This window comes from Astatotilapia calliptera, chromosome 13, assembly GCF_964374335.1.
Source record: "Astatotilapia calliptera chromosome 13, fAstCal68.1, whole genome shotgun sequence".
In the NCBI taxonomy this organism is placed as follows: domain Eukaryota; kingdom Metazoa; phylum Chordata; class Actinopteri; order Cichliformes; family Cichlidae; genus Astatotilapia; species Astatotilapia calliptera.
This window is the reverse complement of record NC_137434.1, coordinates 19097228-19113439: the sequence shown is the minus strand read 5'-3', so window position 1 is coordinate 19113439 and position 16212 is coordinate 19097228. Positions and strand designations below refer to the sequence as shown.

General features: G+C 40.0%; 1 protein-coding gene across 3 annotated transcripts in view; it reads right to left on the bottom strand.

The window, feature by feature from the left end:
- Nucleotides 1–15953, bottom strand: part of col17a1b (collagen, type XVII, alpha 1b) — a 30996-nt gene extending 15043 nt beyond the window's left edge. For 2 of the 3 annotated variants that reach the window (XM_026188994.2, XM_026188995.2), the window contains exons 1-24: nt 15523–15953; nt 14267–14320; nt 12171–12221; nt 11915–12025; nt 10504–10803; nt 10343–10399; nt 10223–10258; nt 10049–10099; nt 8853–8999; nt 7701–8339; nt 7124–7207; nt 6973–7035; nt 6726–6881; nt 6391–6483; nt 6249–6293; nt 6017–6160; nt 4108–4620; nt 3961–4011; nt 3688–3714; nt 1201–1263; nt 1001–1105; nt 845–907; nt 220–255; nt 35–88 (exon numbers count right to left, since the gene is read on the bottom strand). In XM_026188994.2, coding sequence (XP_026044779.1) covers nt 35–88; nt 220–255; nt 845–907; nt 1001–1105; nt 1201–1263; nt 3688–3714; nt 3961–4011; nt 4108–4620; nt 6017–6160; nt 6249–6293; nt 6391–6483; nt 6726–6881; nt 6973–7035; nt 7124–7207; nt 7701–8339; nt 8853–8999; nt 10049–10099; nt 10223–10258; nt 10343–10399; nt 10504–10803; nt 11915–12025; nt 12171–12221; nt 14267–14309 — 2932 coding nt within the window. In that variant the 5' untranslated portion in view covers nt 14310–14320; nt 15523–15953. The remainder of the gene's footprint in view (nt 1–34; nt 89–219; nt 256–844; nt 908–1000; nt 1106–1200; nt 1264–3687; nt 3715–3960; nt 4012–4107; nt 4621–6016; nt 6161–6248; nt 6294–6390; nt 6484–6725; nt 6882–6972; nt 7036–7123; nt 7208–7700; nt 8340–8852; nt 9000–10048; nt 10100–10222; nt 10259–10342; nt 10400–10503; nt 10804–11914; nt 12026–12170; nt 12222–14266; nt 14321–15522) is intronic. The other variant, XM_026188996.2, reaches the window with a different exon arrangement.
- Between the last annotated feature and the right edge of the window lie 259 nt (nt 15954–16212).

The following is a 16212-nucleotide window of genomic DNA, read 5'->3' as shown; positions in this document are numbered from 1 at the left end:
ACACTATTTAGCAGGTGAGTAGTGTGAAACCCACCTTTAGCCCCAGGAGGCCCTGATTCGCCACGGAAACCTTGAAGACCTGGTTGACCTATCACAAAGCAGTTCATGTTAAAGGCCAGGAATGAAGTTAAAACACTAATGCTATTTTCAGCTGGTGCTAAATACATTTTGTGGTAAATTCCGCTAAGCAAGTAGATGAATTCGATTTAATGCACTAACCTGGTGGCCCAGAAAGTCCAGACAGCCCCTGTGCACCTGAAAGAATAATTAGCAATTAATAATTATAACAGCATTTGGACAAAAATAAGAATTTAAAAACTGTTTTGATTCACATTGGCACTTTAGGAAAGCTTGAGCTTTCTTTCTTTCATTACACTGAGAAATCAAAATTGCTCTAAAGTGACACAGATGTAAAATAAACGAATAAGTAAATAAATAACTGTAGTGAAAAAAACAACAACTTTTTTCCAGTGTTTTCTAAACCAAAGCTTTCTAAGTGTTTTGGTAACGCTATTTGGAAAAACAGGAAAGACATATGAGTTTAATTATGCATGAAGTCACAAATAAAACATATTTCTGGAGAGTATGAATAAAAATAAAGCAATGATAGGCCATTCTTTGTTTGTTTTTGTTTTTTTTGATAAGTAATGTCAGCTGAAAAATTGCATCTTGAGGCTGTATTCATAAACTGACTCTATACTGCCACCTGCTGCTGCAAACGGTACAGACACCACGAGGGATTAAATGCTTGTCATCTCATAAATGGCTCAATAAGGAGGCATTCATAGATGTTTTTGTTTGTTTGTTTACTTGAATTTGAAAGCTCCATCTTTACTGATCTCACCTTTTGGTCCAGGGGGGCCGATAGGTCCTACAGGCCCAGGAACCCCAGGATCTCCATGAGCACCTGCAGAAGCCAAACATAAAAGATCTTGTAGTGACAAACTGTTTGCGAGTCAAGCTGGACAAGGTCTTTGATTGCTCTGAGTATGAACCATACCTCTGTCGCCTTTAATTCCAAAGCCTGGAGGTCCTGGCTCACCTCTCGGGCCAACTGGGCCCTCACGACCTCTGAGACCCGGTGGCCCCTCAGCTCCATGTTCACCTGATCACACATAAAGCACAGAGATGATCAGTGGCTCTAACTCAGCTGAGCAGCTACATCATGAATTCAATTTTAACTTGAAATGTTTTGTGTACCTTGAGTTCCTTTTTGTCCTTTGGGACCTTCGGGGCCTGAATGTCCCATCGCACCTGGAGGACCTGAAGTCACAGTCACAGTGAGTAAAAATGGCGTCACAATACCACACAGTAATTCTAAGAAAAATATAAAATAATGTGATGACTAGCATCCGATACCAATGCTGATACTGACACTGACATTTGGAGGTATTTTAAATCCACTTTTCCAGTGTTTCGGCTGAAATGTTTTTGTTTCAGACACACGACACACAAACAGATCTCTGTAACACTTGTCGATCCATTTTCACCCTGCCCAAATCTACTCAGATCAGCTTGTGTTGTGTGCCAAACACGCTGACAACAGGAAAATTGTAACCCGCCCTCTGGTGGACAAACTATTGTATCTAACGTTAATGGTCCTAACATGGTTGAAGTGTGTTTTACAGTTTTTTACAGACGCTAGGACACATTTCCCAATACTTAGGTCACTTTTGCAAAACACTTCACACAATCCTCCTAACTGACCGTCAGCTTGGCAAAGCAGTTCATTTCACATTCAAAATGCACTACAACTACCAAAACACTTCATTCAGGTCTCAAATAAACTCATTCTTCCAGAACACTAGCAAAGGTTGACAGCCGGCAAACACACTTCGTCACCCACAAAACAATGACCTAAAAAACACTAACAACATGTAGCATTACACAGTGTTTTCTTGTGTAAAACAAGGACACATCTCTGTTTATAATTTCAATATATGTTACTGGAATGAATCAGACATCATGCAGAATTCGTTACAGTTTTTTACAGACGCTAGGACACATTTCTCAATACTTAGGTCACGTTTGCAAAACTCCTCACACAGTGAGCACGACAGAAGTCTATGTGGGCTAAACTGAGGACCAGTTATCATTGTTTTGGCACAAAATGCATTCAATGACCACATCTCTCAAATTTCATGAATTATCTTCTCACTCAGACACAACAACTGCCAAAAATCTTTGTACGTACAGGACATTTTGCATGTGCTTACATACTGTTTTCAAAACTGTTAAACTTATGGCCAAAACAATAACACAATGCAAAACTTAAAAAGACAGCAAAATCCAACAGCAATATTTTATTGAAACATATTTTAAATCTAAAAATGCAGTTTAACCAGCCACAGCTGATTCTCATTGTAGATGAACATCTACACAGGTGTTACTCCTTCAATTTTTCAACTCCTTCAATTCTGGCAGCCAGAAGATTCTTTCCTAGGTGTGTTGCCCTAGATGACATAAGATGTGATGTGGATGAGAACCTGTGGCCAAATGGAGGAGACCGAGTAGATTAGCATTACTATTGTATGTGTATCAGTGGATGGTGTGTATACAAATTCTTGTATTTTGGGATTACTTAGTGCAAAAAAATAAAAATACATAAACAAATATTAACGAATTCTGCATGATGTCTGATTCACTCCAGTAACATATATTGAAATTATAAACAGAGATGTGTCCTTGTTTTACACAAGGAAACACTGTGTAATGCTACATGTTGTAAGTGTTTTTTAGGTCATTGTTTTGTGGGTGACAAAGTGTGTTTGTCGGCTGTCAACCTTTGCTAGTGTTCTGGAAGAATGAGTTTATTTGAGACCTGAATGAAGTGTTTTGGTAGTTGTAGTGCATTTTGAATGTGAAATGAACTGTTTTGCCAAGCTGACGGTCAGTTAGGAGGATTGTGTGAAGAGTTTTGCAAAAGTGACCTAAGTATTGAGAAATGTGTCCTAGCGTCTGTAAAAAACTGTAATATTTGTTTATGTATTTTTATTTTTTTGCACTAAGTAATCCCAAAATACAAGAATTTGTATACACACCATCCACTGATACACATACAATAGTAATGCTAATCTACTCCATTTCTGGCTGGGTCCATGTTTACATCACAAAAAAAACCTATTCAGCAGTTGTCTCCTTTTGTAATGAAATTGAAGGAGTAACATCTGTGTAGATGTTCATCTACAATGAGAATCAGCTGTGGCTGGTTAAACTGCATTTTTAGATTGGAAATATGTTTCAATAAAATATTGCTGTTGGATTTTGCTGTCTTTTCAAGTTTTGCATTGTATTATTGTTTTGGCCATAAGTTTAACAGTTTTGAAAACAGTATGTAAGCACATGCAAAATGTCCTGTACGTACAAAGATTTTTGGCAGTTGTTGTGTCTGAGTGAGAAGATAATTCATGAAATTTGAGAGATGTGGTCATTGAATGCATTTTGTGCCAAAACAATGATAACTGGTCCTCAGTTTAGCCCACATAGACTTCTGTTGTGCTCACTGTGTGAGGAGTTTTGCAAACGTGACCTAAGTATTGAGAAATGTGTCCTAGCGTCTGTAAAAAACTGTAACTGCTGTTATAAATGCTGATACTGATAGATCAGCACACAGATAATATCAGCCTGAAAACAAATTGGGTGGGCTGTAGTGATTAATAAATAAAAATGTAAGTCATCGTTACTCACCTGGGATGCCAGGGAAACCGGGATCTCCTATAAAAAATAAAACACAAGAGAAATAAGAGCAGAAAAATGGAGCAGGACTTCACCCGAAATACTCCAAAAAGAAAATATTTTGGTCAGTAAGAGATACTGCTGTTAAACCTTTAGTTCCAGGGTCGCATAAAAAGAGTAGGAAAATAAACATTCTTAAAATTTTAAATGACATGCAGCTGATTTTGATTACCTCAAGAACATTATAGTTTTAGATGTAATTATATAAACTTTTTTATATTTTACCTTTAGGCCCAGGCAATCCTCTCTCTCCCTGTACTGAGGACGCTAAAGTAGCTGAAAAAGGAAAACAATTACATGAATGTAGTGCATGATATGTAAATATGTATGTGTGCGTGTGTGTGTGTGTGTGTGTGTGTGTGTGTGTGGTACCTTTGAATGCCTGCGACTGCATTTCAGCCCTTAACATGTGCTGGATGGCCAGCTGAAGAGCAGCAGAATCTATGTGTCCTCCGCTCACGCTGATCCTGAGGTCAGTGCCAGTACCGGCACCACTAGCAGAACCGGTAACCCCAACTCGTTGACCGGTACCAGCAGCATCAACTCTACCACTTTGACTTGTACCAGCACTCCCGACGCTGCTGCTTCCACTACTGCTGGAGCTCCCACTGGAACTGGTACCAGCTCCAACACCAGAAGTACCAGTAGACCCTCCAATGCCATTACCACCTGCGCTGACATCACTTGTGGAAATCTGAACTTGTGTCCTGGATCCTGAACTTCCATCTCCTCCACCCACGCCTATGGTGTTGTCAGTGCCCATACCTCCACCATCCACATAAGTGTTGATATCATTGGAAGACAGCCGACTGGTGTGGGCGCCAGCGACCGATGACGCAGCTTCCAGGGTCGCCACTCGACTCTTCAGCTTTCTCACATCCTCAGCTGAGAAAAAGACAGGCAGATGTTTCCACCGTAAGTAAAAAATTCTTATTTACAGCTTCTCAAATATAAAGTGTTATCTTTCTTTTTCTCTTCGTGACTCATGACTCCGTGATGAAAGTACTATGATGTTTTAGCTGTGGTCTAAAAATCTAAAATGTAACATATTTACTTGCTCATATTTGTAGTAAATGTGAGCACAAGTATAGAACCGGATTCTTGCAGCTTCCCTTTGTGGGAGCCTCCAAACCCGAGGAAAAAAAAATCCAGTGGATAAGAGCCCAAAACTGCAGTTCCCCTAGAGGCCACTTGAGGCTGCCTCCAAAAGCATGTAAGTGCTCTTTGACTTCCATGTTAAGATGCTGTTGAACTATACAACATTTAAAGTATGTTTACAGCCTGATAGAAGAAGCATTTTTGGTTACTGTTGGCGGTTTCCCGTTCCATACTACCTGTACTGGGGTCTTAGACAGTGTTTGTGGTGTTGGTGCTATTTGAAGTGTTTTAGTGGAGCTGTATGATCTACAACGTGGCTTTCTGGGTGGTACAGACCATCCCAGAAGTTTGTGCTTCAGTTATGATGACTTGTACAATTTAACAGATTATTTAGCCCTCCAACTTCATACCAGGATGAAGGAGGAAATGCAGATTTTAGAAAGAAATGAATGAACTGTAATATGGCACTTAAGCCTCAGTTTCTAAACTATATATGGAATACTGGAACAATTAAAAGCAATAAAAAGGCTATTATTTATCCAGACATACAGAGTCAAATTTTTATTTTTCCTTTGTTTTCAAGGGACATAAAAATGAAGTGTATATCCTCTCAAACTCTGCTGTTGCTTCACAGTCTAAGACTGAGAGTGAAGACTCGTAAATTCATTTGTGTTCCCCTCGGAACATATTTAACTTAACATATAACTAAGCTATAAGTTATAACATATGTATTGAACTGAATGATGAAAAACAGACGTTTATCAGTTCACAGACTCTGAGCAGGCTGTGGATGCTTCAGTGTAAGTTGCAAATGTATTTTCAGGTTCTTGACATCACATTTTTATCAGGGTAAATCCACAACAACAACTCTCGTGCTACAGGCAAAGCAAACTCGAGTCTCTGATGTCATCCAGCAACGATTTCCAGAGCTGGTCTGTAGACAATGAATGAATGCCAGACTTTATGGGGGTGGGACGGCACTAAGAGATCATATTTCCAGGGAGAGAATTACATTTATTGTTTCTCAGCTCAATAGTGGAGACTAGTCTATAAAGGCTGAAACACTTTTTATTGGTTAAAAAACAGTCACTCTCTGATCCTTCACAGCACAGCAGCTTTAGAAACTGGCCCTTCAGACTCCTGAGGTTTTATCTTATCTGTGGCCTGCACAGTTCAATCTTACCCAGAGCAATGAGGCCAAACAGGAGTCCCAGCAAGAGCAGGGAGAGAAGGAGAAGGCCCAGCAGCCACTTCCACCAGGAGCAACAGGAGTCCGAACAACAGCATAGTCCTCCGCCTCCGAAGATGCCGCTGTCCCTGTGAATCTCTGCAGAAAGAGTGACGAGTTCAATCCAACATTAAATTTTCAGTACACTGTCAATTAACTCCTCAATATTTATGTCGATGAAACTTACCTGCATAGGTGGCTTTGTCTTTCATTACAACTCCAGATGAACCATCTGTGCAAGAAATAAACCAACATCACCAATTTTTTTGTTATTGTTGTTGTTTTCTTGTAAATCAGTCACATTGGAGATGCTTTTAAGATGCTCTCACAGTAAGAGTTGCCAGTCTCTGCCTTCAGTTGGGCCGTTTCACCGTAGCTCGAAATAAGCTTCTCCTTCTTTATCGAGTCTCCTGACAGTGACCCTGTGAAAACAGAAAAAGCACCCATTTTATGTATTTATTTATTTTTTCTTAAGGAACTAAACTGAAAACATACAATGACAAACTGTAACAGACAATCAGCTTCTAAAGGAGTTTAAATTATAACCAAAAAACGAATAAAAAACAGTGCAATTAAATACATGTCAGACCAATTCCCGATTAAAACTCTAAGGAAAGTTGAGGAACTTGTATGCCCAGTAGGTGGCGCTGAGTGTGAGGCTCACCTCCTCCTACATGAATGCCGCTGCTGGTAAACTGCTTGCCGGTGTCTTTTGCCAAAATGAGCATATCTGTCTCCCTTTTGGCTGGAACGTTTTCTTTTTCAGAAACCACGAACTTATAGTCTTTCTTATAGGCGTCATCAGTTTGGGATCTAGTGGCTGATAAAAGACAAACCACCAGGAATTAATCTTGTTCAGCCTTTGATTATTTTTATCAGATTCAGGGGGATTTAAACTGTTGCAGACTTACCCGTAGAGACTCCAGTGCTGATGCCGCTGCCACCGTTGGTCACGTTCTTCTGAACACCATATCCTGTAAATACAAACGCATAGATGAATATGTAAGAAAGACACAATTTTGAAATGAGGGCAAAAAGAGGATAGAAAAAAGGTTTTCTTACCTCCCAGGTTAGCATTTACGTTGGCTCCACTGGTGGTGAGCACACTGGCCGAAGTGGGTGCCAGGTTATTCTGAAAGCCGTAAACTAGAAAATATAGATGCAGAGATTTGATTAAGTAACTACCAATTATTTCACACTGGAGGAAAGTCACAGTGGAGAAAGGAAGCATCCTTCATTTCCATTTATGGCCCCAGAGTAGTTTTACAACTTGACTATGCTAACCAGCCAGAATAGGGAAGAAAGACTTAACTGGAGTTTGTGCAATTTATTTTGTTTTTTCAGGGAAAAGAATTACACTGACTATGGAAAAGTATCAAAAACTCACAAAAACTCATGCATCAAATATGGAAAATACTTCCAAGGTTTTTCTGAGAATATATAATATTCAAATTCAACACTATGGACCATCAGGATGGGCATGATGACATCTGCTGATTTCTAATATAAGACTTATCATAGTGTACCTGTTTCCTTGTTCAGATGTTTGTTTATATGTAAGCATGTGTAGATATGGAGCATAATAAATGCATGTGTAGTGACAACATATCCATGTATATCCAGGAACATTTGGTCTCACCTGACAGGGATGATGGAGAGGTGGGGATGACTGGTGCCAAGCCTGCAGCCATGTTGTTGGCGCTGACCTGCCCACTTTGGTATGTGTAGCTGCTGGTGTTGCCAGCAATGACTGTAGTGGAGGAGGATGGCAGAGTGGAGGTGGACCAGGAGAAAGTGGGGAACACCGTGGAGTCCAGAGTGTCATATTGACCTGATCTTACAGTGGTGTCATACTGCACTGATCTCACACCAGTATCATACTGTCCTGATCTCACACCAGTATCATACTGTCCTGATTTCAGACTACCATCATACTGCACTGATCTCACACCAGTATCATACTGTCCTGATCTCACACCAGTATCATACTGTCCTGATTTCAGACTACCATCATACTGCACTGATCTCACACCAGTATCATACTGTCCTGATTTCAGACTACCATCATACTGCACTGATCTCACACCAGTATCATACTGTCCTGATTTCAGACTACCATCATACTGAATTGATTTGACGCCAGTATCATACTTGTCTGTGATATCATACTGGCTTGATTTATCAAGCTTTCCATTTGTCAGGCCGGTATCATACAGTCCTGATAAATCAATGGTGTTGAACCCAGGTGATCTCACACCAGAGCCAAAAGAACTTGAAACTGCAGGAGAGAAAAGACACAAAGACAAACATTTTAAATGTGTCTCTAGTTTTCACTTTTCTCCACTTTGTGTCTGTGATGTGCAGCTCAGGCGGCAGTGCGTTGTCCTGTAGTTTGGTCGGTAGCCCCCCACTGTCTGTGTTATACTGAACCATAATTGGCCTCTGATGCATCCATCAGAGTGTGAGTGTGCGTGTGACAGTTAAAAAGAGCTTAAAGACATAGTATGAATGTGTGTGAGAAAAGGTAAAACCAATATATAAGAGTCTAACCCCTTATAACCTGTTTCCACATTCAGACTAAATCTATATATTGGACACAACTTGACAACTAACTTTATTGCACATTAATATACATTTTTATTAATGTTATTTTTTCCCTCTTTATTCCATATTAAGATTTCCTGTGACACCTCTCTAATATATAATGACTTTTTAATAAACCCTGACTATTTTGACAAGATGTTCTTCTACGTGAATCTCCAACGCTAAAGGGTTTAGCACTGTAGTATACCTGACTGAGAGGCCACTGAGATGGTCTTGGTCTCCACGCTGGCCTTTTTAGGGACAGGCAGGGTGATGGAGGCACTGGAGGAGCGAGTGGGGCTGACACTGCTAGAGCGTCCCTTCAGCAGCTTCTTCACGTCATCCAACTCTGTCCCTGCAGAACCACAAACGCACAAACAAATGCAACAATGCAGCACATCTCAGATACTGTTTCATCTTGAATTTGAACTAGAAACTCAACAGCAGAAACTGTTAGAAGTTTGTGGCTAAAAGGAATCCTAAAAACAGAAGACTGTAATTTTGCAAGAGGCAAACACAAAAAACACTTTTTAAAGAAAATTTAACATTTTGTCTTAATATTTATTCTTCATTTAGTTTGGTTAGTTGGGGGTATGTGTCCTCTGAAAATATTAGTTAATCTCCGTTTGTCATAAAACAGGTATAATCAATCATATAAATATCTAACATGTACTCATGCAATAATCTCACAGTGTAAAAGTGGCCATGATTTATTGTTTTGAAAGTATTTTTATTTGTAATATTTCTGCGAGTGATAATAGCTGCAAAACCTACAAAAGAAGAGACTTACACTCCACTTCTGAGAGTTACGGTCTTGTTTTTGTTTTATTATATTTAGTAAAAGTGCTTTCTCCACCACTACACACGATGTACCGTGGCAGGCTGAGGGGGCCAAAGGTGGCACAGAGTGACTAACTCTTAAAAAATGTGGATTAAATAACAGCACTTATGGACTTCAATCAGCAGGGGGAGCGATGATCATCTGTTCAGCTCTAACTCTGCACCGTTTTGGTCTAAAATGGGACTTACTGCAAACAGTGAGTCATGTGTGCCGTTGCTACCACCAAAACTCTGCCCCATAACCTTTTCTCCACATGGCTACAGTGCAAACAAAGGCACAGTCCCCACTGTTTAAACCTCCCCTCGTCTCTTTTTGCTGATGTATATGTTCTGTTTTGGAGAACTAACTGCAACACGTGTTACAAATTAGAATTTTATAGACTCGCATGTGAGAAGTGGAACGTAATATAAATCTGATCCACATGATTCAAAAGAGACACCCCATAGTAAAAAGTCTTTCACTATGCAAGTGGTTCTTTGAATGAATGTACTCAGGAACAGGACAAAATGAGAAAAAGTTCTGAGAACTTGCATAACAGCAGCAAATGGATTGAGAGGTCTTACATCTGCAGGGAGTGGGGGAGGCACTTTGCAATCTGACTCTGATCTCGCTTTCTGGAAAAAAAATCACAACACACAATGGACAATGGAATCCTCATTTAATAAAATAAATAAATAAATAACAATTCAGAGTCAGATGGTGCAGAAATAATGAGGGGAGGAGCTATTATTAAATACCTCTGCTTTCGCTTCTCCCTCTTGTGGCACCAGAGCCTGAAAGAAAAACAGAGACACATGTTTAGGGTAAAACAGGAGAGATATTGTGCAATGAGAACATTGATAAGCCTTTTCACTTACAATAGTTTCCATAATCTTTGCGAGTAAATTCTGGAGAGGAATTAGCACTGGAACTCCCTAGAAGAAAGCACAATGGTTGAGCAGGAGTATAAACAGCACCCTTGAGTTGTGCCAGTTTCCTTCACTCTCTGATGCCAACTGTTTTATTAACAGGATCTCACCATCATAGCCCCCTGAGCGGCTGGATATGTGCTTCCTCTCCCGGAAAGCTGGCGACAGGCCTCCTGATGAGCCAGCAGTCTGCGTCCTCCTGGCACCGCCCGACGAGCTGGACCGGACCTTGGACGCGGAGCTCACGAGATAACTGCCTCCGCTGCCTCCACCTCCTCCTCCTCCTGTGGCAATTCCAAAGCTTTCTCCATCTATGTAGGTCCCACCTCCCTCACCCCCTCCTGAGGAGTCTCCGCCGAGGTAGATTCCCGAGGAGGAGCTGTAGCTCCCGGTGTTCACACCTACAGAAGCTGGAAGGATGATTTCCAAAATTATTTATGATTTCACAGAACTCTTCAGTCATGATTGGACTAATATGACCAGGAAGTAGTAACTAAGTCCCTTTTCTCAGCTGTAAATTTAAGATAGTGCCATTTTACATGAGTATTTACAGCTTCTGCTCCCCCACATCTCAGAAAAACTGAACATACTGGAAATACTACATAGCACACAGAAAATATATAGTGATGATCCATTTTAAAGTCCCACTTACTGGAAAATATTCCTGAGAAACCTCCACAGAAGATGCTACATAAGATAATCGTTTTTATTTAATAAAAACTGCTGTTTCTAAAAAGAAAAGTAAATGATTTCCTGTGGCAAGTGTACATTAGCAGCTAAAACAGATCCACTGAAACTCCTGAACGTGTTTACCTGCAGAATATGATTAAGGTTATACAGATTCTGCAGATAACACTCGCATTGCCACACGTTCAGCTGACCAGTTGTGCAAAACTTGAAACACTTGAAACAGGCTCAGTTATTTAATTTGGTTTTTCTGTACAGTCCACAAACTGTACAGAAACTAAATTAGAGTACTGATAGTTACTTTACAACAAGAGGAACTCCTGTTTTAGTGTGTGAAAACATCCAGATCTGTCATTTTTACATTAAACCCTGGTTTAACTTATTCATTCAATTCAATAAAAAAGTTCCCCATAAATATTGCACAAAAATAGTCATTTCTAATTAAAAACCTGCTAAATAACTAAAAGAAGTAAAGTATTTCCCTATGCCATGCTGTGGAGCAGAAGTATATAGTAGCATGAAACCATAACATCTAAGTAAGTATCTTTACTGAGATTGGAGCTAAAAGTTAAATACAGTAACCGTTTCCCTCTGGCACCCGAAAAATAACGTTTCAGTAAACCAGCTCCACCTCAGCCTCCTTTAATAGTAATGCTCTCCGCTGTATCTTAGTGCATCAATAATGACGTCAGAGCTACTTTCAAGAAATAAAATATTCCTGCCTGGATGCAAAAAACTAGAATCTGTCTTTTGTAATTCGGGTTAAAAATGTGACATTCAGCATCTCAAAACAAAACTGCAGCTTCCTCATTTTAAGTGGAAAGTTGCTCTCACATGAAGAAAAGTAAGTTCCACTGCTGCTGTTCTGGGTTAAGACATTCTTCTCCAAGCCCAGCCCTCCAGCACTGCTGGACATATTCCTGTGATTTGATCCGCTGGTTCCCTCTAGCAACGAAGACACACAGCAAAACACAAGAAGCAGTTACTCATCGGGAACTTCCTTTAGAACTATAATTACTCTTATTTCTTTTTTTGTTTTTAGTTTGCTGACAACAATTAAGGCAAACATGGCTAGACCAAAGAGACTCACTTGGTGGGAGAGATGTCAGTCTGGTTGTGGAGGTTATGGTTTCTGTGACAACTGATGAAAAGGAAACAATAATTACTACTGTGCACACAGTATTTGAGTCCATATAGGTATAACACTGAGAGTTATTACAGCAAACTACACTTTTTTTGTTGTAAAAAAACTGAAAATGTACTTTTTTTGCCAGTATATTATCTGTTTTTTATGTAATAGACAGGATGACATAATGGAATAACAGAAAACAGATCACATAACAACAGAAAAATAACAGAAATGATCAGAATAAAAATAAATATGAAAAGAATAAACAAATAAACAGAAATAACATGTTATTGTGTGTAGACTCATCTTGACACTTATTGTTATTGTTATTGTTTTTATACTATAACTAAAGACTAGGGGTTAGGAGAGAGGATTACAAAACTGTTATAGCACATTAATAACAATTTTTGGAGAGCAAGGTTGGTCGATGTCCTCCTACAACTGTTTTTTAAATTTAATGAAATTTAATGAAATGAACAATTTCTAACCATAGTGAATTGATGTGATTGCTTACGAACATTAACAGGCATACAAATGAAAACTTCACTCTGACTATTAATGATTTTGACAACCATCTAAAAATGCAAAATGCTAGTCTTAATAGTGCCTCATAGTTTTTTAATAGAGTATTAACTGATCTATTAAACACTATTAAAGTTCTAGTTGCAACCTTGAAGCCTTTAATAACAGGTGACTTGCAATTACCTGGTTCTAAAACAACCAAGTGCCAGGTTAAGGTCATCGGGTTGGGTGGTTTCCCGTAAAATCAAATCAAACTCAAGTCTTGCGTTTAAATAAAGCTAAAGTATCAAATGAGGACATCTGACATGTCAAGTTTTTCAATGTTTTGATTCTTACTGACAAAAACGCCCCTACCAAAAATTTCACAAGCATCTTGAGGTCTTAATTTGCAGATTGCTGACCCTGTGATTGCTATCACAATGCGCAACAGGAGAATAACAACTAAATCACCTCCAGGAACGAGCCGGACCCTACGCCCTGTGACCGCGTTTTCTTTATGAATTTTCAGTCCCAACTTGGATTCACACTTTCTGACAAGTTCTGACTGTAATCAAAGACTTTGTCCTCAGGTCAGCCTGAGCCTTCATGCTCATCATATATGTAGGCATGAATTACAAGAACATTAAATAAAGATTGCATAAATTATGGGTGCAGATAAATTTGATGTTAATAACACCCCTGTTCCAGCAGGAGGCAAGTTGTTCTCCTGCAGCAGCCTGTTGAGTTTTGCTGGCATCAGCTATAGATTATAAAAATTCCTTTAATTTCATGCTGGCTTCTCGTTCGTGTCTTCCTCCTTTCATCTCCTCCTCTTCCCTCCTGCTTTCCTTCCCTTTTAGGGGTTTATGTCTGTTTTAGGCCTGTTATGCTCCTGCTGCCGATGCTCCTCGACTCTGGCAAAGCCTCGAACACATTCTAACCACTGGTTATGAAATGTGTTAAATAAATAAAGTTCAGCAGATTTGCTTTAAAAGTGATCAATAAAACAAGAGGACAGCGTGTCTGATTCTCTCGGCAATGGTCAAACTTATGATCCGGGCCTGCTTGACCTCTCCGCCCTGTGTCAGAAGCTGTTAGGCCGCGATGAGCTCTGCTTTAACATTTAGCTATGACTACTGAAGGGAAACCCAGAGGATGACTTACACTGTGATGAGCAATGGAAAGTGAGACCAGTGAAGGCATGCAGTGATGTTAGTGATAATAAGACCCCCCAGAGAGAGAGAGAGACAAAACCACCACCAAGGAAAGGAGGACGCTATTTAAAACCGTGTAGCAACAAAGTATTTTTGAGCCTCTACACCAATCTGTCTTTAAACCCTCAAATAAAAAATCACTTTATGAGGTCTGTGAAAATGGGACGCTGAGATTCTGAATGAAATCCAATTCAAATAGAACAAAAACTGTCTGTGGCAGTTAGTTTTTGTTTAATGTGTGTCTATTTTGGGTGAATCAAGCCTTTATTTTGGGATTTAATGGTGGCTTTGTCTATCTGTACTGCCATTCCAAAAACTTCGGAGGAAATCCAGAAATCTCACCCTTTTCTTCTGAGAAGTCCATCTGCCTTGTTAACTCGTCCATCCCATTTTAATCTGGTGAGATGATGATAAAATGTTGACCACAGTCATGTATATTCAGAGCCGTCTGCTTATTTCTTAACTGTGGTTAGATGGTATTTTAGCTAACATCTAATGAAAAAAAAGACAAAATTGTTCTCCCAGGAATGATCTGGGTTAAAGATCAGGCTGCTTGTTTACTGCATGTATTTGATACTTCATCCCAGCTGAAACACAAAATGTCATCACACCAGTCTTCCTGATTGTATTTTTTAAAACCACCATATGGTTTCCCCTTCCACTAACAGCAGACAGGCAGAACATATGCAACAAGAGCACACATTTACCTCTATGTGAACAGAGGACACCACAGAAAAGCATCATCTATAGCTTTCAGCAGACTTTCTATTTACTTTTGTTTCTTTGACGAGCAAACTCACAAAGGAACAAAGGAGTCTGGTGGATCACCGCTCAGCTCTGAAAGACCATCCTCTCACCACACCCTGCCAGCCAACTAAGGGCATTTAACTGCATGTGCTTCATCTACACTCAGGTTATTTAGAAACAGCAATGCAGAGAAACTTCATAAGATGCCCTTTTTGTTACTTTTCTCCTGTACCACGTGGTGCTGAAACCACAGCTTCTACCTGTGCCCAGTAACACATTTATGCTGTTTTTACTGCTGTGAGAAAAGTTAATAGTGAAGATATTTCTCCCAATAAATCCACTCCTTGTTATCCTTTTAGCTTGAAGCTTGTAAAAAAAAAAAAAAAAAAAAACAGTTACTTATCATAGGCTGTAACTGATCTGAGCAGCAAATATAGGCACATGTCAGTTAAAGCGTGATGCTCCAGAAAGGCCGGAGCCACTGGTATATTTAGACGGATCTAAATAGCACAGCAAAAGGAGAATGTGTAAAACTATCCTGAGATCACTATAACCGAAAAATGATCCCCAAAAAACCCCTCCAATGGATTGTACATACAAGCCAAGAAGTATGTGCGGAGAACTTTGAAGACTATAACAATTCCAACCTATAAACACCCAAAAAAAGATTGACAGCCCATCAGCAAACTCCCAGAGCGCAGTTAGTGCAGAGATGCAGCAGCCAGGTGGGAAGAAACATCCGCAACATCCACCTTAAACAACTTTCCCCTTCTCCCCCCACCCCCTTTAAAGTCTCCAAGTTATTTCAGAGCACTGCATTGTAACAAAACAAAACAAAAAGAAATCCATACCTTCAGCCACTTCCAACAAGTACCGATCAAATACGGATTCCTCCCAGGATGGAGCGACTGATCCACCACCGGAGGAACAATGTGTTTATGTGAAGCTGACGCGTCGTGCGGGGATGTTCTTAAAGTCCTCGATCCTATTGTGTCTTTTCGCTCAACTTTCCCAGGCAAGTAAAAACAGAGATTTTGGCACCGGTCCCAGCCGCGCCCATCAGCTTGGCAGGCAGGTGTGGCAGACGGCACGAAAAGCTGAATTTGAAGAAGAAAAAGAAGAAGAAGAAGAAGAAGAAAAGAGCGCCCGAGGGAACCAATTAAGTTGTCAGACTCAGCCTAACAGGCACAGATACTCGACAGTGAAAAGGAAAAGTGATGAACTCCTCCTGCTGCTGCTACTGCTCAGCGCTTTAGCCTTACTTTTCGAAACTGGTAAAGTTTTGAGAGGAGGTGGGAAGGGGTTGATATGGGAGGTAGGATTTTTTTCCCCCCCACCACCACCTTCTCTTTCCTGCTGTTGGATAGCAGTGCAGCCATTTCGGGGTCTGCTGATCTAGTGTGGGCTACAAATCAATCCTGCTGCATCTGGAACGCATCTGGTGCGCATTTTTTGGAACAAGAAACAGAGCATTTAATCTATATCCTATGGCTTCAGCAACTGTTATTACATAACCAAGCAGTATTTTTACAACGTTTTAA